This window comes from Periplaneta americana, chromosome 4 (genome assembly GCF_040183065.1).
Source record: "Periplaneta americana isolate PAMFEO1 chromosome 4, P.americana_PAMFEO1_priV1, whole genome shotgun sequence".
Lineage (NCBI taxonomy): Eukaryota > Metazoa > Arthropoda > Insecta > Blattodea > Blattidae > Periplaneta > Periplaneta americana.
The window spans coordinates 193,079,011-193,104,272 of NC_091120.1; the positions used below are offsets into that span (position 1 = coordinate 193,079,011).

The following is a 25,262-nucleotide window of genomic DNA, read 5'->3' on the forward strand; positions in this document are numbered from 1 at the left end:
TGTTCCTCATACGACTGTCTGGAGACTGTTGAAAGAGTATCAATTGTATCCTTATCATTTGCAACGTGTACAGGCCCTGTCACCAGCAGATTACCCTGCACGAGTTAGGTTCTGTCAATGGTTCTTGCAGCAGTGTGGTGTAAATCCGAACTTTCCTGCCTTAGTATTATTTACAGATGAAGCACAGTTCATACGAGATGGCATAACAAATTTCCACAATCAGCATGTATGGGCGTATGAAAACCCATGTGCAACTGTTCCATCTGATCACCAGGTGCCGTTCTCCCTCAACATGTGGGCCGGTATCATTGGTGATCGATTAAGTTGGACCCCATGTACTTGTAAACAGACTTACGGGGCAGGCGTACACAAACTTCCTGGAAAACACCATACCTCACGTTTTAGAAGACACTCCACTGATCAATCGTCAACACATTCACTTCTTGCATGATGGCACTCCTGCACACTTCAGTCGTACGGCTCGCCAGTACTTGGATCGAAGGTTTCCTGATCGATGGATAGGTAGAGGTGGCCCAATTGCTTGGCCTCCACGCTCATCTGATCTGAACCCTCTCGATTTCTACTTGCGGGGCTATTTAAAATTATTGGTTTATTCATCTCCGGTGCCTGATTTGGAATCCGTTCGGAATCGAATTGTGGCATGTTCTGAGGACATACGCAATACTCCTGGAGTTTGGGATCGTGTTCGCAGGTCAATGAGACATCGATGTGAGGTCTGTATTCAAGCAGGAGGTGGACATTTTGAACATCTTCTGTAATGACAACGACCTGCGGGAAGAAAAACGTTCCGGTGAATTTCAATGTTGTGGAGGCCATAACTCGGAAATGAAGCATTTCCGGACACATGTTGTAATGAACTATTTTAATTGTCTACATGTGGGAAATACATACCTGAAATTATGTCCCGTATTTTTTAAACACCCTGTATAGGCCTCATTATGTAAAACTGCTTAAGTTAAAGAGAATATATGTTTATTATTTGTTGTAGGCCTATTATTTCATTTTACCATATGCAGAATGTCCTATGATTTATTTTCTTTTCGTATAAGTTTAAACAGAAAAGCAGCATTTATGTACTAATTGTATTATTAGATAATTATAATAACAATTAATTAGATCCTAGTTATTATCAGGAACTGTAAAAGTTAAGGAAAGACTATGTTTATTATTTATTGTAGCCTATTATTTTTTTATTAGAGAGGTACATGCTGCAAAACATGCTTTGATTTCTTGTTTTCTTTTATGAGTATAACGTGTTGTCTATTACTTAAGACCAGTTTAATTCATCTTGCAATGGTAGGTCAATAGAGTTCATTTTGCACACCCCTTCTTGTTCACCGCTGCTGCCTGCAGAATAGATTCATTGGAACCACTGTGTGCTTGATAGCACACAAGAGTCATTCACGTGCTCTTGACCTTGACATCCAAAATTAGGGTAAAACAAAAGCAGTACAGTGGTGTACTGTCTCATTATTTTCCGGCTATTTTACAAATTCTGTAAAAGCTACGTTTTGAAAACATGGTTGATTAGTTGTTAACAGTTGAGCTTCACCTAATCCTTAATAAGGATTGAAATTAAATAACTTTAGACCACTTGCCTACATTATATTTACATATTCTTAATGGCTATTAATATAGTATCAGTAGACACACTTCGCAAAAATTTTGATGAAATCACATGAACATTTTTTTAAGTACGTTGTAATCAAATTTGGTGGCCGGGTAGCTCAGTTGGTAGAGCAGCTGGCTACGGACTGGAAGGTCCGGGGTTCGATCCCAGGTGGTGATAGGATTTTTTCTCGTTGCCAAACTTTCAGAACGGCCCCAAGGTTCACTCAGCCTTCTATAAAATTGAGTACCGGGTCTTTCCCGGGGGTAAAAGGTGGTCAGAGCGTGGTGCCGACCATACCACCTCATTCTAGTGCCGAGGTCATGGAAAGCATGGGGCTCTACCTCCATGCCCCCCAAGTGCCTTCATGGCATGTTACGGGGATACCTTTTTTGTAATCAAATTTACAATGTTCATAAGCAAACATAATTTCTACAAGCTTACTTTTAATCGAGATGTAAATGGATACTATTGTATTACTTTGTACTGTCATAAGTGTATTGCTGTTACCATACCTTGTACAAAAATTGATCATGTTCGGAATTTCGTTAAAATGGGTTATGTATTCACATATCCATTCAAATGCATTTCTTAAGAATGGGAGCCAAATACTTTTGTTTCTATGGTAGTTTTGCCGGGACTTTTGAAATTATTCCTTGAAAAGTGAAATGTTAAAATGAGGTTTTACTTTATTATGAAATTTCTAAACTCCCGAGCTCTCATCATGTATCTATTTTAAACATATAAGTTTTAAAAGTTTGTATAAATCGTTTTGAATGAATTTGCTAACTTCCCTATTTATAAGGGCAGAATTTCTACATACTCAGTTGTTTTGCTTATTAGTGTTATATATTTATGTTTTTGGAAATGTTAACAGGAAGTTATTACCCCAGTTTTCAGCTAAATATTTGTTTTAGGCAGATATAAACATTTAGAAATATACAGCAGAAAACAATACGGAATTAATAACTTTTATATGAAATAAACAGAAAGAAAAGGGAAATTGATATTCATTTTATGTCTTCTGTTTTCTACATTGAATAGTGACTTTCTATTGCATCATATAATATTTAAGAATCTTGTCAATTGTTTCATTTATCTTGGACACACTCTTACATTTATGAACAAGATTTATCTTAATTAGAACATTATTAAATCCGCGAAACCTTGGATACAATAAATTCAATCATGAAACCATCTAAAAGTTCAAAAAACAGACGAGACAAACTTCCATAATGAAAGTCTTAGCTACATAGCTATTAGCTTGCATACAAATGTGAAAGCTGAAGTCCATCAGCGAAAATTACGTTCTTGAGACGTTCATATTATACAAAATGGGATAAGAAAAATGGAGTAAACATAAGAACTGAAGGTAGAAGCTGTACATGAATATATAGAACAGATACAAAAAGAAGAATTGGATAATTAACAGGATGTATAAAGAAAGAATGCCAAAATAATTTATGAAGTACTGGACAATATGAATTGATTAGTTGACTAAAAGATGGATCAAAGTCTTAATAGACTGCATGCTCAATAATTTTCTGATGTGATGTGATGTGATGTGATGATGATTATGATTTACATGCCCAAAAAAATCGTATTTCAGCTTCAGTTGCAGTTTGATGGATTGGAAATGGGATTTTGCCACTAAGATAGGAACTCTTTCTCTTTTTCGTCAGATGTACATATCATGAAAATCATACTGCTCATATTTTCTTATGTTTTATGTTACTAATGTGTTTGAGTTGATAGGTAATAAATATGGAAGTTTACTACATCATTCATGTTACGGTCAGTTAAAATGCTGTTCTCTCAGAGCTTAAATTTATCTTTACTTATATACAAATCGCAATTTTCAAGAAAAATTTTTGTTACCTTTTTAGTATAGAATTCTCACCAGATTGTATGTAATATGTTAGGAATTTGTTTACCAGATCAGTATTGGTATTTTACTTAATATTTTCTTGTTTTAATAAAACATTGCGTGTTGTGATTTAAAACTGAATAAAGTATTCCTTTCATCCTGTTGTGTGTTATTTTCCACTACAAAAAGTAAAAATTAATTCATTTTTTTTTACCTATTAATCTATTATTGAAATTTATTTGAAGTAAATTTATGTATTAAAATTAGTGTGGGAAATATTACGGTAACGAAAGTTAAATGTAGTGTATGGTTTACATTTTCCAGAGCTGCATTTGGTACGGATCCACACACTTATAGACTTGTTGTAATCCATTTTGTGTCCTTGTCAGAGTCGTGAATCCGATGTTGACAGGAGGGTTTGTGCCTTATAATCTCCTTAGACTTCTAGTTTATTAATATAAAACCGTAGATTTATGTGACTTTAGCCAGACAAACCCCTCCATTAAGTCCAATACTTTTTTTTTTTTTTTTTTTTAATTATGTTTCTCTTGTTTCAACAGAGAAGAATTTCAAATACATTACAAAATTATAAAAATTGATGTTCATGAATACAGAGTTAGCGACACTAGCGCTCTTGGCAATGAATGTGAGAAATGAGTAGATTTTGTTTATTTTCTTTGATTTTTTATGTTCTGTGGTATCAGAATAGCCAACATCACGGCAATAAGATCTGTGTTGGTAACCCACCAACGAATGACTAGGTGATTGTGAATGTGTATATTAAGTTTATAGGTATAATTTAACAATAAAATGGAAGAAATAGGAATTATTTTACCAGATAAGGTATGGATTCATACTCTAAGAAGTGTAATGCTTACAAGTAACGTTAATGTTCCGTAACAAACTAAATCTTATGTGCTACGTTTTGACAAGTTCGTTGATCTTGAAAGATAACTCATGGTACGGCTTTTTCTTTTAGGAGGAAAATAGCCAAGATTTCAAGCCAATTCCAGGGCCTCTTATTGGATCTGGTGAAGAATTAGATGTTGAAGATCTCTATACAAAATATAAGGCAAGTCCGTATAGTTTAAGAACTATTAAGTTCAGGAAGGTTATTTCCAAAAAAGTAAGTTTACTGTTGGGATTAAAATTATCCGGAAGATGTCACTCGCTCCTTTATGCATTAAAAGCGAAATTAAATTTATAGAGAAAACGTTTAGGGGGTTGGGTATTTACCTATATACAAAAACAAACCTAACCTAACCATGATATTGTGGAGCTAGCGTCTTCTTTTGAATAACGGGGAACCCACGACGTCTTCTGAATAATTATCGAAAAAAATTCACTGATTCAGATTGTGACTGTAAAATGGTACTGCTTTTTCGACTGTGCTGTAGTTGAATAATAAAATAAGTGTAGGTTATAAATGACAAATTAATAATGTCTCATAGCGTATAGTTGCTGCCACTGTTTTGATATTACAATTGCTGTTGCCTTAAATTGTTACATGGACATTGTAATAGTAGAGATTACTTCAGTGAACATTCCATTAGCTTTATAATTACCGAAAATTATACATCGTTGTATAAATGTGATTATTTTCTTATTTCTTGCAATGCAATTTTACCAACAGAAACTGCAACGACAGCTCGAGTTTCTTGCGGTGCAGGAAGAGTACATTAAAGATGAGCAGCGGAACTTAAAGAAAGAATATCTACATGCGCAAGAGGAGGTGAAGCGCATTCAGAGTGTCCCTCTGGTCATTGGGCAGTTCCTGGAGGCTGTGGATCAGAACACTGGAATTGTAGGCAGCACAACAGGTTAGTGGCAGACTGAAAACTTCTGAGAAGTGGCTAAAAACAATATACAGGGTGTTTCAAAAATACGGGGCATGATTTCAGGTATGTATTTCCCACATGTAGACAGTCAAAATAGTTCATTACTACATGTGTCCGGAAATGCTTTATTTCCAAGTTATGGCCTTCACAACATTGAAATTCACCGGAACGTTTTTCTTTCCGCTGGTCGTTGCCGTCAAAGGAGACATTAAGAGGGCACTCTGACAGTTCATTCCAAGGCGAAGGTTACATTCAGTGTTGTGTAGGTACTTGGATCGAAGGTTTCCTGATCGATAGATAGGTAGAGGTGGTCCAATTGCTTGGCCTCCACGCTCACCTGATCAGAACCCTCTCGATTTCTGCTTGTGAGGCCATTTAAAATCATTGGTTTATTCGTCTTCGGTGCCTGATTTGGAATCCCTTCGGAATCGAATTGTGGCATGTTCTGAGGACATACGCAATACTCCTGGAGTTTGGGATCGTGTTCGCAGGTCAGTGAGACATCGATGTGAGGTCTGTATTCAAGCAGGAGGTGGACATTTTGAACATCTTCTGTAATGACAACGACCTGCGGAAAGAAAAAACGTTCTGGTGAATTTCAATGTTATGAAGGCCATAACTCGGAAATGTAGTATTTCCGGACACATGTTGTAATGAACTATTTTAATTGTCTACATGTGGGAAATACATACCTGAAATTATGCTCCGTATTTTTGAAACATCCTGTAGATATGTCTTAACCAGTTAACATACGTTTTCCACTCTTCGAGTTTATAAATGTTACTTGGTTACCTCGACAAGGAATAATAAAATCCATGTTGTGTGGGTCTTGAACACACTAGTAATAGGGCTTACACGTCTCTTACACTGAGTTTTAAACAAACCCATTCTAAGAAACTGTAGTTTTATAGAATAACGCAATATAGATCAATAAATAAACATCTTAACTACTGTTGTAGCTCAGAAAATAAGTGCATTTTCCTGCTGCTCCAGAACTGTTGTCAGGCATGGGTTTGATATCTACTACTTAGGCTAGTTACCTGCTTGGGGATTTTCCAAAGTTTTTTCACCTCTAAGGTGAATGTGAGGTAATCATATGACTAGTCCTTGATGTTATCTTGCGAAATACCATCTTGCTATCCCCAATTTCATTGACTCCAAATAGTGAGGACAGTAAAATTTGTTCAAAGCAGAATCACAAGGGACTGAACATTTTTTTGTGAATTGGACAAATTTCTGCATTATACAGGGTGATTCACGAGGAGTTACCGTCCCTTACGGAGCTTATTTCCGAAGACATTCTGAGCAAAAGATGTCGGTCAATGTTACTTATGTCCAGTGGCGTAGCGTCAATGTAAGCTAAAAAGCTCAGCTGCCCCAGTTAATAATAATTTCATAATAAACCTGCAGTTTATGAACAAAATTATTTATTAATTTTAATAGAGTTTATATTTATGCATTAAATATTGTGATGCGGCAGTTCAGGATGATTTGTGATACAGCAGTAAACAAGAAACCTGCACACACCAGCTTCCAAGCAGACTGGTTCCTTACACTCATTCTTCTGTGTAACCCACCCCGCAGATTTTCCATCCCTTTCTAACTAACCTACCCTGCTCGCAAGGCAAGGAAGAAGCTAGCTTTTACATTGAAAGTTTCCGAGTTATCCCTTTTCGTCAGTTGTGTTCAGTTGAAGGTTAGTGTGCATTGCGGCTGATATAATAAATAATGAGTGAAATAACAGTTCCTGACACCAATTTACTTGAATTTTTAGGACAATTCTATTATCAAGACTGACTTACGAACAAAAGTGCGATTTAAAAGACAAATGACCGTGTCTATTTGTTAGAGATATGTGTAAACCATGAAATCATATTTTACCTTTTGAGGTCATGCCTTATTGGTGTTACGAGGTTCCAATCAATCTTCGGATTGCTAACTTGACATTGACTACTATTTATTTTAAGACTATATTTTTGTAATACGTTTTCTCATATGTACACGGAAGACAACTTGAGTTAGCTTCCCCTGCTCAAAATTTCATGCTACGCCACTGCTTATGTCCCGCCCACTATAGAGACATAGGCCAATTTTACACAAATTTAGTATAACTTGTTGCTTCTTTGACAGGTTAGGTTTGGTTAGTTTAGGTTTTTGTTATAGCCTACCTTGCATATACGATTATAGCGCAACATTGGCAGTGATAAAAGTGAAATATTCGTTCAGTGGGCGTTGGATACTCTACATTCACCCCTTTTTTCTGTAGTTTTAAGATTAAAATAATATTACAAATAGAGAATGAATTATTCAGAAGTATCAGTTCTTTAATTGGCTAGTGTTCTGAAGCTAAAAATGTGTTGTAAATTGCTTTGTACAGATTTTGTTTTTCAATTTTTAACTAAAAATTACATCATTCTTACGCACTTCTCACAACAATTGTTAGAAATCATACGACTTTAGGAATTTGATTCTTTACAGTTTAATTATGCATCCTAATATACAGTCTTAAAGAATTTACAAGAGTGGCGTGATTTGTAGCAATTGATATGTGCGTAAGAAAAATGTAATTTTGTAGTTCAAAATTGGGAGAAAAAAATTTTACAAAGCAACTATAGAATTCACAACACATCTTTAGCTTCAGAATACTAGGCAATTAAATAAATGATACTTCTGAATAGTTCATTCTCTATTTGTAGCGTTTTTTTTTACCCTTAAAGCTAAAGAAAAAAGGTATTTTACAAGCAACTTTAAATTAGTATAACTCTGAAAATATGGAGAATAGGACCCATGTTTATATGACATTTTTGCTCAAAATGTCTTTGGAAATATGCTCCGTAAGTGCTCGTGAATCACCTTGTAGAAGACAACATTAAAATCTTAAATAAATAGCACATTAAGAACCTGTATACAGTAAACTTCCGTTATAACGAACACCATCTCAAGAATCGTCCTTTAAAATCCATTGCCTTCTGCTGGATTTGAACCTGCGAATCTTGAATCTAAAAGCCAGCATGACATCCATGGGACCATTCAAGGGCGACCAGAACAGAGTCATTCTTTTGAAAATTAAAATGTGATTTGTATGTGACATTTGAATAATAATGGTAATATAATTCCCATCAATGTTATGTTTCAGGTTCAAACTATTATGTGCGGATACTGTCCACTATCGACCGGGAACTGCTGAAGCCTTCCGCTAGTGTCGCTCTCCACAAGCACAGCAACGCTCTTGTAGACGTGCTGCCTCCTGAAGCTGACTCTTCTATATCCATGCTGCAGGCAGGTGAGTACAGCTGGTGCCAGCATTTTTGGCGTATGTGCTAGATACAGAGTGATTTATATAGAACTGGCACATTTCTTTCTTTCTTTATTTCAAAACGAATGATGCTATCCACAATTTGTTATACCTCAAATGTAGAGTACCTTTGGGAGATTACTAACACTATAGCAAATTTGAAAATTCGTTATTTATTCGGTTGGAAATTCACTTAATTACCAATTTTTAACGTTAAATTAAGCAGGAGTTTTGATTCCCTGTCACGAGATGCGCAGATGTTTATCCTTTATTCTGTATATTTATTGTCATTAAAATTATTATTATTTTAGAGATCCAGTTGTTTCCAATTTTTTTACCAGTCCCAATATTGCTTCACAAGAAAGAGCTGTTGACTTAATATGTACTGCATTTTCAGTGACTAAAACAAAATGTCGAAAACAGCTGCCAACAATAAGGAATAAAGAATAAACATCTGCGCATCTCTGACAGGGAATCCAAATTCCTGCTTAATTTGATGTTAAAAACTGGTCATTAAGTGAATTTCCAGCCGAATAAATAAAGAATTTTCAAGATTTGATATAGAGGTTAGTAATCTCCCAAAGATACTCTACATTTGAGGTATAACAAATTGTGGCTAGTGTCATTCATTTTGGAATAAATAAAGAAAGAAATGTGTTAGTTCTATAGAAATCACTCTGTATATAGTGCCCAGTTTGTGAACATATTGCTAGTGCAGCTGAGAATGGTACCACTTCCTATACACGTCACATCAGCCATTTGCCAAACACATTTGTCAGACTGACTGCGGCAAATGGAAAACACTTGCACTTAACGTTCCCATTAGTTATTTCACACGCCAAAAACGGTGACGCAGACTATTCTGCTGTTGTGAGCCATTGCAATGATAGCAAATTCTTTTGGCAAAATTTCCCTTTCTGTGCTAGAAATTCTCCTTTCGAGTGCAGATTTTCCTTACTTTACTAGCCCTAAAGAAGAACTAAGAAAGCCAAAACTGGTAATGGAGTCGTGCCTTTTCTAATGATGGAATGTGTATAAAGTGTTAAGTAATACGTGAGAAACCTTTGGGGAATGGGTATAGAACCTAAAACAAGCAAAAAAGTTACTGTAAATATGAAGGGTGAACCATAAGAAATATAATTAATTTCAGGGGATTATTCTTTGAGATATTTCAAACAAAAAAGTTAAATAAAATTTTGCTCATTGTTACTTCCTTTCTGAGATAAAAGTTGTTCTATATGAAACATTCATAGTGTTTTTTGGGAAAGCCATTGATTTAATTCTCAATATATTCAATCAATTTAAGAAAGCAGTATATTATGATAATACATAATTGAAAGAATTGAAGGACTGGCGGGAAGAATGATGAGGGTCCATAAAATGAAATTTTTTAGTTATAGTTGCCATCTATTGGATTATGTTGAGAACTAATAGGGGCTCACATAGTTATTACAAAATCTCCAGGTGCAATAAAAAAATTAAAAGTAAATGACATTACGCATACGAATTAAAGCAGAGTGTTTTAGAGTTTAAAATTCATTTTTTCTCTAAAGTTTGTTATTTGGACCCTCATTGTTCTTCCCGCCAACCCTTCAATTTTAGTTTTGTCCTTTAAATGTTCAGAAATTTGATCCAAACAACTGTTGAGATTTTAAAATTCCTTTTCAGATCTAAAAGTTACATTTGTTCAGACCAAATTTCTGCACATGTGAAGGAGAAAACTAAAATTCTTTCAATCATTTGTTATCATAATAAACTGCTCTCTTAAATTGACTCAGCATAAGGAATTAAATCAATGGCGTCTCAAAACACGCTATGAAATATTTCATATAAAACAATTTTTATCTCGAAAAGTAAGCAAAAACGAGCAAAATTGTATTTAATTTTTTTCCATGTTGTATGTTTCGTACACTACTTTTAACACTTGAATATAACATACTAGAACAATATGAAATATACAGACACACTAAAACACACCCTAATCAAATTCTCAACACACAGATCAATTTCAGAACACACACACTATTTGACTGAACTCTTCATCACACAAACAAACCCACACAACACGCAGCGAAGTTGAGATGATGCCGAGACACAGAAGGCTCTGAGGATGGTGTCAAGTAGCACCGAAACAGCTGTAAGCCGCACATGCTAACATAATTAACACGAGTAAGATCGCCATTTAATCAATTGTTTTTAATTTTTTTGTTTGAAATATCTCAAAGAATAACCCCCCAAAATTAATGACATTACTTATAGTTCACCTTGATTAGATCTTAACAAAATGGCAGAACGAAATGTGCTATGAAAAAAAACTGAAATTGTGACCATATTACTTAAAAATACATTATTGTTATTGTTAAGATTTTGCGAATGAAACCAGTATTGCTGGAATTCATTTAAAAATTTGGATTATGTTTTCTCTCGCATTATGCGAATTTGCTTTATTTAGTGATTGAAGCATTTTTTTTGCAGTTATGGGAAGAAGTGTAAAGAAATGGTGCAAAAAATTGGCAAAACGAGAAAATTCGCATTATCACATCTGCTGATCTGTAGTTATAACCTAAAATGAAGTTTATTTCTAGTCTAGATTTTATTTTTGTAATAAATTTTCGTTGTATCATGGTTTTAAATAATTTTATTATTATAGTTTCAATATTAATGTAGATCATATATATATATATATATATATATTTTTTATTTTTATTTTATTGGGTTATTTTACGACGCTGTATTAACATCTAGGTTATTTAGCGTCTGAATGAAATGAAGGTGATAATGCCGGTGAAATGAGTCCGGGGTCCAGCACCGAAAGTTATCCAGCCTTTGCTCGTATTGGGTTGAGGGAAAACCCCGGAAAAAACCTCAACCAGGTAACTTGCCCCGACCGGGATTCGAACCCGGGCCACCTGGTTTCGCGGCCAGACGCGCTGACCGTTACTCCACAGGTGTGGACTATATATATATATATATATATATATATATATATAAATAACAGATTGCTCATTCCTATGTTAAAATCGGTGGCACTTTGAATAGAACAACCACCAGGATCGCCATCCATCCGCCATAAACGAACACAAGATGGCAGTACAGTAGCTAATGCAATTCAAATGGAAGTTATGACGTGACTCCTCATGTAACAACTAGATGGCAGCATAGTAAACCTGACAAAAGTTGTTACCATGAAAGCCTATAAGATCGAGCAATCTGGGTATATATGATCTAGGATATTAGTCACAATTTTGGAGGAAAGAATTGACAATGATAATTAAAACTCCACTGTAAATGACTTCATGTATGCATGTCTTTTCAATAATAGACAATAGGTTAAGAAAATTAACGAAGAACAGCAGTATTATTACTTACTTACTGGCTTTTAAGGAACCCAGAGGTTCATTGCCGCCCTCACATAATCCCGCCATTGGTCCCTATCCTGAGCAAGATTAATCCATTCTCTATTATCATATTCCACCTCCCTCAAATCCATTTTAATATTATCTTCCCATCTACGTCTCGGCCTCCCTAAAGATCTTTTTCCCTCCGGCCTCCCAACTAACACTCTATATGCATTTCTGGATACGCCCATACGTGCTACATGCCCTAAACATCTCAAAGTCTGGATTTAATGTTCCCAATTATGTCAGGTGAAGAATACAATGCGTGCAGTTCTGTGTTGTGTAACTTCCTCCATTCTTCTGTAACTCCATCCCTCTTAGCCCCAAATATTTTCCTAAGAACCTTATTTTCAAATACCCTTAATCTCTGTTCCTCTCTCAAAGTGAGAGTCCAAGTTTCACAACCATACAGAACAACCGGTAATATAACTGTTTTATAAATTCCAACTGTCAGATTTTTCGATAGCAGACTGGATGATAAAAGTTTCTCAACCGAATAATAACAGGCATTTCCCATATTTATTCTGTGTTTAATTTCCTCCCGAGTATCATTTATATTTGTTACTGTTGCTCCCAGATATTTGAACTTCTCCACCTCTTCAAAAAATAAATTTCCAATTTTTATATTTCTATTTCGTACAATATTCTCGTCACGAGACATAATCATATACTTTGTCTTTTCGGGATTTACTTCCAAACCTATCTCTTTACTTGCTTACAGCAGTATTATTAATGATAAAAAAAAAGAATGTCAATTTCTGTGAAAAGCATGACACATGGAGTGAGAACACCTATTTTTATATGGTGAAAGTATGATTTAATCATTTATGATTTATTACAGATGAAAAGCCAGATGTGCAGTATTCAGATATTGGAGGTATGGACATGCAGAAACAAGAGATTCGAGAGGCTGTAGAGTTGCCACTGACACACTTCGAGCTGTACAAACAAATTGGCATCGACCCACCTCGTGGAGTGCTGATGTATGGTCCTCCTGGATGTGGCAAGACTATGTTAGCGAAAGCAGTGGCCCACCACACAACTGGTGAGTATGTCACATGAAATTTGGTTATCTTATTTTCCAACGTACGAGGGCTGAATGAAGAGTGATGACAGAACTGTTTTCGAGAGTAAAATACTCGAAACGCACAACTTGTGAATAATAGAATCTATTCTCAGTGCACAATATCATTTGCATGTTGTGTTGAAAGAATGAGGATAGCATGAAGGAACAGAACAACTGTGTTACTCATATCATAATGTTACAATAACTTTTTAGCCACCCCTGGTAGTTGCTTTGTACATTAATGCACTTTGCTCTCTGGTATCTCTGTAATTTGCTTTCAACATTTCTGCTCGTAAAAGATTCTCTCTTCTGAAAAGATTAACAGGAAAGAAATGGGGATACTCTAGAAATACTTGTTGTTTTCTAATGCAAGGCATTTGACAATAAAGTCATTTGACCTCTTGCACTCCAATATTTTTCAAAGATATTGTCATGGTTAGCCACTGAAGCACAGATTTTGAGGTGTTCCGAATCCATTTCTTGGTTTGAGTTGCACACTGGGCAGTTAGGGGACTGATATATTCTAATTTTATGCAGGTGTTTGGCCAAACAGTCATGGCCTGTTGCCAATCTAAATGCAGCTACAGACGATTTTCGTGGTAAATCAGGAATTAACTGTGGATTATGATGCAGAGAGTTCCATTTTTTCCCTTGGGATTGTGTTATCAAATTTTGTTTGTTGAAGTCTAAGTATGTAGATTTAATAAATCTTTTCACAGAGTAATATGTAGATTTAGTAACAGGTCTGTAAGTAGCAGTGCTGCCCTTCTTTGCTAAAGCATCTGCATTCTCGTTTCCCAGGATTCCACAATGGGATGGTATCCATTGGAATACAATTCTTTTATTGAGTGTTATTAATTGAGAGAGCATTTTAGTTATTTCTGCTGTTTGAGATGAAGGTGTGTGTCTAGAGACTATTGATAGAATAGCTGCTTTGGAGTCTGACAATATAACTGCATTTTTAAATTTATTGATGTGGCAGAGAAGATTCCTGAGACTTTCATTTATTGCAGTGATTTCTCCATCAAAACTTGTTCCATATCCAAGAGATCTATAAAGTGAGAAGAGACAGCACGTAACACCTGCACCGGCACCTTGTTCTCTGGAGATCAAGGATCCGTCGGTGTATAAATGAAGCCAGTTTTGGGAGTGAAAATGGCAAGTTGTAGCCAATTTAAGTGCACACCATATTTTAACGTTTTGGTGGCTACTTCATTCATACACTTTGAACACTACATACAAAATGTTTATACAGCCAGTGCTGACGTACTGCGGAGAAATTTTAATTACTTAACCTTTCAGGAACGAAATAGAATGTGTTCAAAACCAAGCTCTCAGGCTCATTACCGGTGGAATCAAAACAACTCCAATAGATTCTATGAGATTCCTCACTAATATTAACAGCATCAAAATGACAATAAAAGAAAAAGCACTGATTCAATATGAAAAACTTATCAGATTACCAGGAAACTATTGGCATTCATTCAGTCCCCTCTGTAGATTAAAAACTCAAAAAAGTTTCAAGAATTAAAACAGAAAATCAACATCCCTAATTTAAAAGAAAACTTACAAATTAAACCAAACCCTTTACCTCTATTGAATATAGAGTATAATCTAAATTTAACAGAAGAAATAATGAAATGAGAAGTAAACACTGAAATAATGAAACAATTGTCTTTAGAGACAATTAATATTAGGTACCCTCCACAAAACTGGCTTCATTTATACACCGACGAATTCTTGATCTCCAGAGAACAAGGTGCCGGTGCAGGTGTTACATGCTGTCTCTTCTCACTTTATAGATCTCTTGGATATGGAACAACAAGTTTTGATGGTGAAATCATTGCAATAAGTGAAAGTTTCAGGAATCTTCTCTGCCACATCAGTAAATTTAAAAATGCAGTTATATTGTCAGACTCCAAAGCAGCTATTCTATCAATAGTCTCTAGACACACACCTTCATCTCAAACAGCAGAAATAACTAAAATGCTCTCTCAATTAATAACACTCAATAAAGAAATTGTATTCAAATGGATACCATCCCATTGTGGAATCCTGGAAAATGAGAATGCGGATGCTTTAGCAAAGAAGGGCAGCACTGCTACTTGTAAAAAGACAGTATAAAATACTGATAATGTACTATCACATTTATGTTGATTGCAAAAACAACCTATATCCACAGATTTTAAACATAAATAATTATTTGTAATTGCAGGTGTGTTTCATAATAGGTGTAATGAATGTAATATTTTCTGAACATACAATCTGTGAAACAAAAATAATCATTATACAAATCTGGCTTTCAGGTAGTAGCTCCCTGTAAAGCAGGTTTGAGTAATTTCAAGGAAAAATTGATCCTGGGACCCTTTGCTTAGCGCGCGAACGCTCTTCCGACTGAGCTACCCCAGGAACTATACACGACACTGTCACAATTTTTTTCCTTTGTATCCACACAACTCAAATGAGCTGACAAGACGCCAGAACTCAACTATGAGTGCACACAAATGCTGTGTGACTTAAATTGTGGCTATCTGTTTTTCCTTGAAATTATTCAAACCTGCTTTACAGGGAGCTACTACCTGAAAGCCAGATTTCTATAATACATTCGTTACTGGAGGTACATTAACAGAAAGCCACAATTTAAGTCACACAGCATTTGTGTGCACTCATAGTTGAGTTCTGGCGTCTTGTCAGCTCATTTGAGTCGTGTGGATACAAAGGAAAAATTGTGACGGTGTCTTGTATAGTTCCTGGGGTAGCTCAGTCGGAAGAGCGTTCGCGCGCTAAGCAAAGGGTCCCAGGATCGATAACCGGTCCCGGAACAATTTTTCCTTGAAATTATTAAAAAAATAATCGTAATTTGAAAGTAATTCAGTTTTTTTCAGTTTTCCTAAACTTTACTTTTTGTGATATACCGTAGGTTGTTTTTGAAATCAGCCGTTAAAGTAAATTATTATTATTATTATTATTATTATTATTATTATTATTATTACAATTGCTATTACTTTTTCAATACATGTAGTATTGTGATTTTACCTGCTTTTGTGATATCTAGTAACAATTGGCAATATTGATTTTTCAGGAAATAATGTTATGTGAACCCACTATAGTCAGCATTTTCACAGTACTGTTGTCAGATTGAAACCATTTGGTTTCATATGTAACATTTTTGTTACAGCTGCGTTCATCAGAGTTGTGGGATCTGAGTTCGTGCAGAAATATCTCGGTGAAGGACCCCGTATGGTTCGTGATGTCTTCCGGTTGGCCAAGGAGAACTCTCCAGCCATCATCTTCATCGATGAAATCGACGCGATTGCCACTAAGAGATTCGATGCTCAGACCGGAGCAGACAGAGAAGTCCAGCGAATCCTGCTGGAGCTGCTGAACCAGATGGATGGGTTCGACCAGACCACTAATGTGAAGGTCATCATGGCCACGAACCGTGCAGACACGCTGGACCCTGCCTTGCTTCGACCTGGGCGACTGGATCGTAAGATCGAGTTCCCGTTACCAGATCGGCGGCAGAAGAGACTTGTGTTCTCCACTATTACATCAAAGATGAACCTCAGCGAGGAGGTAGATCTGGAGGACTATGTAGCACGTCCCGACCGCATCTCCGGGGCTGATATCAATGCAATCTGTCAAGAGGTAAGTTGTATTGCATTTATTGTATGTATGTATGTGTCTTCAAGCAATATACCTTTTAGTGAGACGGCACATCACATTATCAGTATACAGTGCCGTCTCCCTGTTTTACAATGCCTCTCATACAAGTCATTTAGGTTATTACTTATTTTTAATTTATTATTGCAATTCTTCCACTAGTCTTTTATTGTCTATCATCAATTCTTCCACTATTTTACTCCTAACCCATTATTATACCAAAAATGCTATACTTGTAATTCTTGACCCCCCCCTCCTACTGTATTTCCCCTCACTTCACATATCTAACTATTTGCACTTTTCACTGCTAACTTTTCCACATTGCTACTTTCTTTAGCTCTTAGTTTTCTTTTCTCACGATTTATTTCCCCTCCACACCATTTCCTTAAGTCGCATTGTTTTTTCACCTTGTTTTCCCCTCTTCCTTCATCACTGCTCCCTGAACTATCTCCCACTTGCGTTACTCTACTTCTCGTCAGCCTCGATTTAGATCTTAGAAGCAAACATTCTGATGGGGGCAGATAAAAAAGTTAAATTTTTTTCTTCCACCATGTTAATAATGTCAAAAGAAGTGCTTATACAAATTTTGGCCACTCGACCGCAATTACGAGGCCGTCCAGAAAGTGATTTTCCCTGGGGCCGTTTATAGAAGAAAGCACAATTGCATGGAAATATTTATTGAAACAGATACAGCAATTGTCGCGCTATTTGTCAACATATCCCCCACTGAAATTGAGACATTTGTCATACCATGGGATCAATTTTTGTGTCGTAGAAGTCAGTCACCTCAGATCGGAACCAGCATTTGACTGCGTCTGCACCTCTCTCTGTCGATCCCATGATATGAGAAATGTCTCAATTCCAGTGGAAAATATATTGAAAAATAGCTCAACAATTGCTGTGTCCATTCCAATAAATTTGTCCGATGAAGTTGTGTTTTTTTTCTGTTAGCAGCCTCTGGCGAACTTATTTTTTTACAGCCCTCGTTGAGTGGCCAAAATTTGTGTAAGCACTTCTTTTGACATTATTAACATGATGGAAGAAAAAAATTTAACTTTTTTATCTGCCCCCATTAGAACGTTTGCTTGTTAGTTCCTTCACCCACTTTGGAATTGCTCCCATCTGATGTCCACTATATCCATTCGCTTGTATTGAGGTTTTGTTCTGCTGTGCTTGCTGAATACCAGTTCGGGTCACTCCTGTTTCTTCTTCAGATGACGTCACTGCCTGCTTTCCGGAAATTTTTACTGGGTTTAACACATTTGCATTTGTCTAGCGTACACTCACCACACTTGTGTCACTAACCTCACCTTTAGATAAGATATTCTTGATTTTTCTTTAAAAATTTTTCTGTTCCTTTCCTTTTCTTCTGAGCCTACAATCGGTTGCTTTAACGTTACTAAGCACTCCTCTACACTAAAAACCAAATTGTTTATCTTAATTTTGTCCTTGATGAGTTTCGCGAATTGTCCATTTCTTCGTGCTGCTTTAAGAGAAGGGATTAGAACTCTTCTTCTACTTCTCACTTTGTAGCTCCAGTCGGTATCTATTCTGATCGTTGTGTTCCCTAGCATTCTTGTATTCTTCATAATCCTCTCCTTCGTAACCACACTCTTAAATTTCACTAATATTGGCCTAACTTGTTCTGAATTTTGTATTTGCTTCTTTCCTACTCTAAATGCTTCCTGTACTTGTCCATCGTTCACGTCCATACCAAAACACTTCCAACGCACTCCTAATATCTTTTCATATGTATCAATACTCTGTTCTCTATGTTTTTCTTCTATCCCGAAAAATAACAAGTTTTTTCTCCTCTTTTACTTCTCAAATTGATCCCATTTGCTTTTCAGAATTTCGTTTTCCCATTGAATTTCTTCCATCTTCTTTCTTAGGTCTGCCATGCTCTCCTTCAATTCCATTAGGTCTTGTTTCATATTGCATTTATTGAATGATGATAAGTTTTGTTATCTGCACAATAGAGATAGAGTGTCATTGTAATGTTTGAAATTATTATATTGAAAGCTTGTATGCAAGTGTAAGTTGGCGACATCTTACTCTACCCAAGCACTTAATGTTTCTGCTTTGGTTTGCAGCCAAGTGCACAGTACAGTCATTTCTGAATATTAGTTGTCACTGTGAATGTGTGTTACATCAACATGTTACAGTGGAACCTCTATTAACCGAATCTGTCAACTGAAAACTGAAGCATAGAAGTCACGTAACTGAATTTGTATTAAAAAAATTTAAGCGTTACACTATGTAAATCAATAGAATATTCTGAAACAGTTAAGAATTTTGGTTTCTTTATGGACAATGACCTAAATTGGATTAGTCAGGTTATGTACATATGTAAGAAAATATTATCGTTGCTCCGTTCTTTAAACCACATGAGGAAATTTCTACCATTTACCCTAAAAAAGATTCTTATTCAGATGTTTGTGATACCCCAGTTTGATTATTGCGATTCCTTGCTGACAAATGTAACCCATAACCTAGCTGAGAGATTGCAGTGTGCTCATAATATGTGTATAAGATTCATCTGCAATACACACAAATTATTTATTATTTGCATCATCATCATTATTGTTATATCCTAATAACGGGACATCAGGAGCAGGGTATTATATTCCAAAATATCAAGAAAGTTATTTCCTACCATGTTCATCCTCCTCCAGTCTTGACACTGAATTGCTAGCTATTGATGCTGGTCTTCAGTGTTACTCAAATTTTTGAAAAATCTATTTGCATACTTACCGACTCCAAGGGGGCTATATTTAATATAATTAAATTTGTACCAAACCTATACGCACATAGAATTACTCCAATTCAGAAACAACTAAGTAAACTAAAAAAACTCCAAAAGGAAATAACATTTCAATGGATACCTAGTCATTGTGGTATACCTGGAAACGAGAAAGTCGATAATATTGCAAAACAGAGAACATATTTGCAACCAAGACCTCTTCAAGTAATATCTCTGTCCAATGCTTTTGCTTCAGTAAAGTCTCATTTTACAAACCTTTGGATCAACAATTGGCTCTCTTCTGACAAAGGAAAAATTTTAGTCTGTACAAAAGAAACCAAATGACCTGGAAATGTACAAAAACTTGTCCAGATATGTTCAAACATTTTTAACAAGAGCCAGAACAGGTCACATTGTCACTCAATTGTACCTACACCGATTTCACCTTTCTGACACTCCTACTTGTCTGTGGTGTAATAATTATGATGAAGATCTGGAACACATTCTTCTATACTGTCCATCCATAAACCACAAAAGAAGTAAATTAAAATCATCAGTACCAGTTGCAGAAGACACAGCCCTGCAGTATATATTGACTACACCCCACCTGGCTACTAGCAACAGGCAATTATAATGAATACCGATCAAAATACCCCTCATTTCTCGTGAAAAACAACAACTGAATAATTTCAAGGGAAAAATTGTTCCGGGGCTGAGTATCGATCCCGGGACCTCTGGTTGAACATACCAGCGCTCTGCCAACTGAGCTACCCGGGAACTCCACCCGACACCGTCTCAACTTTTCCCTTTATATCCACACACCTTGCGTGGGCTGACGAAATGCCAGAGATCCACATCGAGTGCACACAATCTCTGCGTGACTTAGAATTGTGGTTTGCTGTTAACGTACACCTGAAAGACTAGATTTGCGTAATATATACGTCACTGTGTACGTTAACAGAAAACCACAATTCTAAGTCACGCAGAGATTGTGTGCACTCGATGTGGATCTCTGGCATTTCGTCAGCCCACGCGAGTTGTGTGGATATAAAGGGAAAAGTTGAGACGGTGTCGGGTGGAGTTCCTGGGTAGCTCAGTTGGCAGAGCGCTGGTACATTCAACCAGAGGTCCCGGGATCGATACCCGGCCCCGGAACAATTTTTCCTTTGAAATTATTCAAATCTGCTTTACAGGGAGCTTCACCTGAAAGACGAGATTTGAACAACTGAGTAGACTACAGTGGACTATAGTGGACTTTATGTTGTCAGTAAACAGCTGGATACATTAAGAAGATTGATTGATTTGCATAATATCATCTCATCATAATTATTGTTATTATTATAATAGATGGATCTCAGATAAAATAATAGTGCCTATGTTAAAGTGAGCAATGTACCAAAATTATGCTACTGATTGTGCCCATACCCCGTATAACAAATTGTGTTTGTATGTTTACAGGCTGGAATGCATGCAGTGCGTGAAAACCGGTATATCGTCCTTGCGAAGGATTTTGAAAAGGGCTACAAAAACAACATCAAGAAGGACGAGTCGGAGCACGAATTCTACAAGTGAAGTGTTTGTTTGTTTTGTGTGTGGAGCTTTGCAGTTGCTAATAAAAGAGATGGACCCTATGTTCAGCTGTCATGCTTACACCTACAGGTACCAAATTCTCCTACTGTAGAGGTGGCAGTTACCGTCCAGTGTTGGGGTGTCGTCATGTGGGATGCTAGTGATATTTATTACGTAGCTAGTTCAACATGACGTAGTATATAGTGAAACCTCGATTCTCTTCTGTATCAGAATAAATCATTTATAATAATGATCTCATTTTAGGTCACTTAAAATACTGCAGCCTTTACAAATGTAGTGCATTCCATTTCTCCTCCTCTGTCAGAGGTCTCTTCAACATGGCGAAATGTCGTACAGAGAAATCTCCAGTTACATTCGAGGTCCACAACAATGAAAATTAAGTGTAAACATAAGAACACAAAACTTAAACGCATAAAATTTCTGGGATGTAGGCATTGATGATGAAAAATGCAAACGTAAGTATTGGCCAATCAGAAAAGCAAACAGCGACAGCTGATTCAAAATGGCTACTTGTATCGTTCTTGTTACAGTTTCAATCTTGACTGACAAATAAAATGCAGAATTTCCTTATAAAATAAAAATACAATTTAAAAGTATTTATTTGTCTACACCTGTGGCGTAACGGCTAGCGCATCTGGCCGCAAAACCAGGTGGCCCGGGTTCGATTCCCAGTCGGGGCAAGTTACCTGGTTGAGGTTTTTTTCCGGGGTTTTCCCTCAACCCAATATGAGCAAATGCTGGGTAACTTTCGGTGCTGGACCCTGGACTCATTTCACCGGCATTATCACCTTCATCTCATTCAGACGCTAAATAACCTAAGATGTTGATAAAGCGTCGTAAAATAACCTACTAAAAAAAAAGTATTTTATGCTCGACCATGCCGAAATGTAGTAATTATACACCTGGTAGCAGCCCTTTAATGGACTTCATTAAAGTTCAGGTGTTCCACCAATCAGAAAACACCATTGTAACAATATGAAAGCGCAAGTATCGATTATTCTCGGATATGCAATCGAAAGACAACTAACAAAATGTCACGGAGGCTGGAAATCCAATACTGTCGTAGAAGGTTATGTTCTGTTACTATAATTAGCGTTAATTGTAAATAATATTCAAATAAATTCAATTTGTCATCTCGTTTTTCAATGTCAAAATCAATTTCAAGGTTATATCAAGATTAATGTTTATTTTACTCTCTAGATTATATCGAGGTCAATGACATTTGTTTCTCGGAAAAATCAATACTTTCGAGTCTGTGCACATCTCACAATTTACGAGATATTGCACAAGGTCATTTCCGCTTCCCAGTCAGATAAGAATAATATGAATACTTATGAATAATTTCAAGTTAGAAATGTGGTCGAGCATAAAAAGTCGTATGAAACTTGACTATAATGGTAATTAAGACGCTTGTATGAAAATTATGAAATGAGGGCGAGTTTCATAATTTTCATACGAGCGTCTTAATTACTACCATTATAGGCTCGTTGCATAATGTACTATTCTGATTCCACGACATTTATGACAGACACAACAATAAAAATAAATAACTAAAAGATTGCAAAAAGAAATAGGTTATGTCCGTACATTAATTAAATTAAATAATTAACATTAATGTGAAACATATTATTTGCTTTCTCAATTCAATTCACATGAAATTGATTCTCATACATTGTCTTTTAATACTGCATCTTTGTATGACTTGATTTTCTTGTCGTACAAACAGAGATGTGTCTGACAAAACGCAACTATTTCATCCAACAACGCCATTGTGCAACTGTGAACAACAGCAGTGCTTTCTGATTGGCCGATTTCTTACGTTTTGCTTAACCATAAATGCAGAAACTTGGAGCTTGCATAGCATCTAGCTTTTATCTTTACATTATGTTTACATTTAATTTTCATTGTGAATGGGTCTTATTAGTTGTCCACAAAACGAAGGAAATAAATGGGCCGAAAACAGTTGGCCAGTAATTCTTTCTGGATGATTCCGGATTCATTTTGCGTGATGTAAATGTATAACTTTGCAGTAGGGGTGGGATGTGACAGTGTTTTGTTAGCTCCGAACTGTGATAGCTCTGGAAAAATCACTGTGACAGATAATGGCGATTTTGTTTCAGTGCGATTTTTATATTCAGCTGATTCTTGAGGATTGTGAATTTTGTCGAGTTATCCTGAATATAACCGAATTATATGACAACACATAGTTTGCCATTATGAGAGAACAGATGTTAATTTTATCACATTTCTGCAAATTGGTCTTCAATATTATTTAAACAATAGAAGCAAGAACATAATAATATATTGCTATGTTTGTAACATGTTTAGTTAGGTTTCACGAAAACATTTATTTGTAGTTGCTAATAAATAACACTTCAGTATTGTTATGGAAATCTTAAAATATCTTTCTCCAATTTGAAGAGTGATTAAGAGAGAGAGGAGATTAACAGAAACATAAACACAAGTTTCTCATATGCATAGATTACCTCCCTGTTCGAACGCTCCTGTACTACGACGCCAGATGCTGAGTTAGAGTTGTCTGGAGCTATCACATGGTTACATATAGTCAAGTGGGAGGCAGAACGTTGTACATTACTATGTTATCAATTGAGAAAATATTATTCCTGTTGCTAGGGACTTAAAAAAAGTCACAAAGTTATATTTAAATACTTTACAATGCAAAAATTTAAGTAATTTTATCGCTAAAAAATTGTTAGAAGTAGTTTGATCTAGCTACTTAAATTGGCAGCACTGATTTCAAGCACAGGAATGTTTGGATATTCCTCGTTGGTTGCTGGGGTTAGTCGTGAGACATGCCTTCTTGCGATGTGAAGAGGGTTGCTAGAAATTCCTACTGTTATCAAAGAACCTCACGCCATTTTCCATTCCCCCAATTTCCCCCCAAAGCCATGATTGTTGAAGAGGCAAGCAGATCATCCTGTCCGAGCACATCTGTTGTTGACATCTAGCAGTTGATGAGCAAAGAATCCAGTACAATCAGGTGATTTTTCTCAATCATACTAGTTATAACAGAGAAATGTAGTCCACACCTGTGGAGTAATGGTTAGTGCGTCTGGCCTCGAAACCAGTGACCCGGGTTCGATTCCTGGTCAGGACAAGTTACCTGGTTGAGGTTTTCTCCAGGGTTTTCCCTCAACCCAATATGAGCAAATGCTGGATAACTTTCGGTGCTGGATCTTGGATTCATTTCACCAGCATTATCACCTTCATCTCATTCAGACGCTAAATAACCTAATATGTTGATAAAGTGTCGTAAAATAACCTAGTACTAACTGAGAAATGTATTGCAATTTATTTATCATTTTTAATCGTAAGAATTTTTTTTGCGTAAACATTACCTCAATTGTCTCCAAGTAACTTTGCCACTGTATATAATCGCAGTCAACATCATCGCTATGAATCACATATTGGACAGAGATGGCAATTTCACTATGACAGGTAAAGGTGATTTGTCACAGTGTGATTTTTGTGTTCGGCTGATTCATCGTGATTGGAATATTGCTGAGTTATTCGGAATGCAACAAAAGTATATGACGATACATGGTGTACAACCATGAGACCATAGATGTTTATATTACCATATTGGTGCCATAAATATTATATCAATAATACTGATTTGTAACGACCTGAATTTTTTACATCTGTTTTCATCAAAATTAGCATTTATGTGTTTCAAAATTCGCATCTATTCCAAAATATCAAGAAAGTTACTTCATACCATGTTCATCCTCCTCCAGTCTTGACACTGAATTGCTAGCTATTGATGCTGCTCTTCAGTGTGTTACTCAAATTTCTGAAAAATCTATTTGCACACTTACTGACTCCAAGTGGGCTATATTTAATATAATCAAATATATACCAAACCTATATGCACATAGAATTATTCCAATTCAGAAACAACTAGGTAAACTAAAAAAAACTCCAAAAGGAGATAACATTTCAATGGATACCTAGTCATTGTGGTATACCTGGAAATGAGAAAGTCGATAATATTGCAAAACAGGCAACATATTTACAACCAAGACCTCTTCAAGTAATATCTCTGTCCAATGCTTTTGCTTCAGTAAAGTCTCATTTTACAAACCTATGGATCAACAATTGGCTCTCTTCTGACAAAGGAAAAATTTTACAGTCTGTGCAAAAGAAACCAA

The 25,262-nt window shown here is 36.0% G+C and overlaps 1 protein-coding gene across 1 annotated transcript; it reads left to right on the forward strand.

Annotated features, from left to right (window-relative positions):
• The first annotated feature begins 4,192 nt into the window (after positions 1–4,192).
• LOC138698545 (26S proteasome regulatory subunit 6B) lies at positions 4,193–21,131 on the forward strand. The gene is made up of 7 exons (XM_069824550.1): positions 4,193–4,340; positions 4,477–4,569; positions 5,131–5,317; positions 8,472–8,618; positions 12,870–13,073; positions 16,273–16,742; positions 20,959–21,131. The coding sequence occupies exons 1-7, from the start codon at positions 4,308–4,310 to the stop codon at positions 21,070–21,072; spliced, it is 1,248 nt and encodes a 415-aa protein (XP_069680651.1). The 5' UTR covers positions 4,193–4,307; the 3' UTR covers positions 21,073–21,131.
• Positions 21,132–25,262: the final 4,131 nt, after the last annotated feature.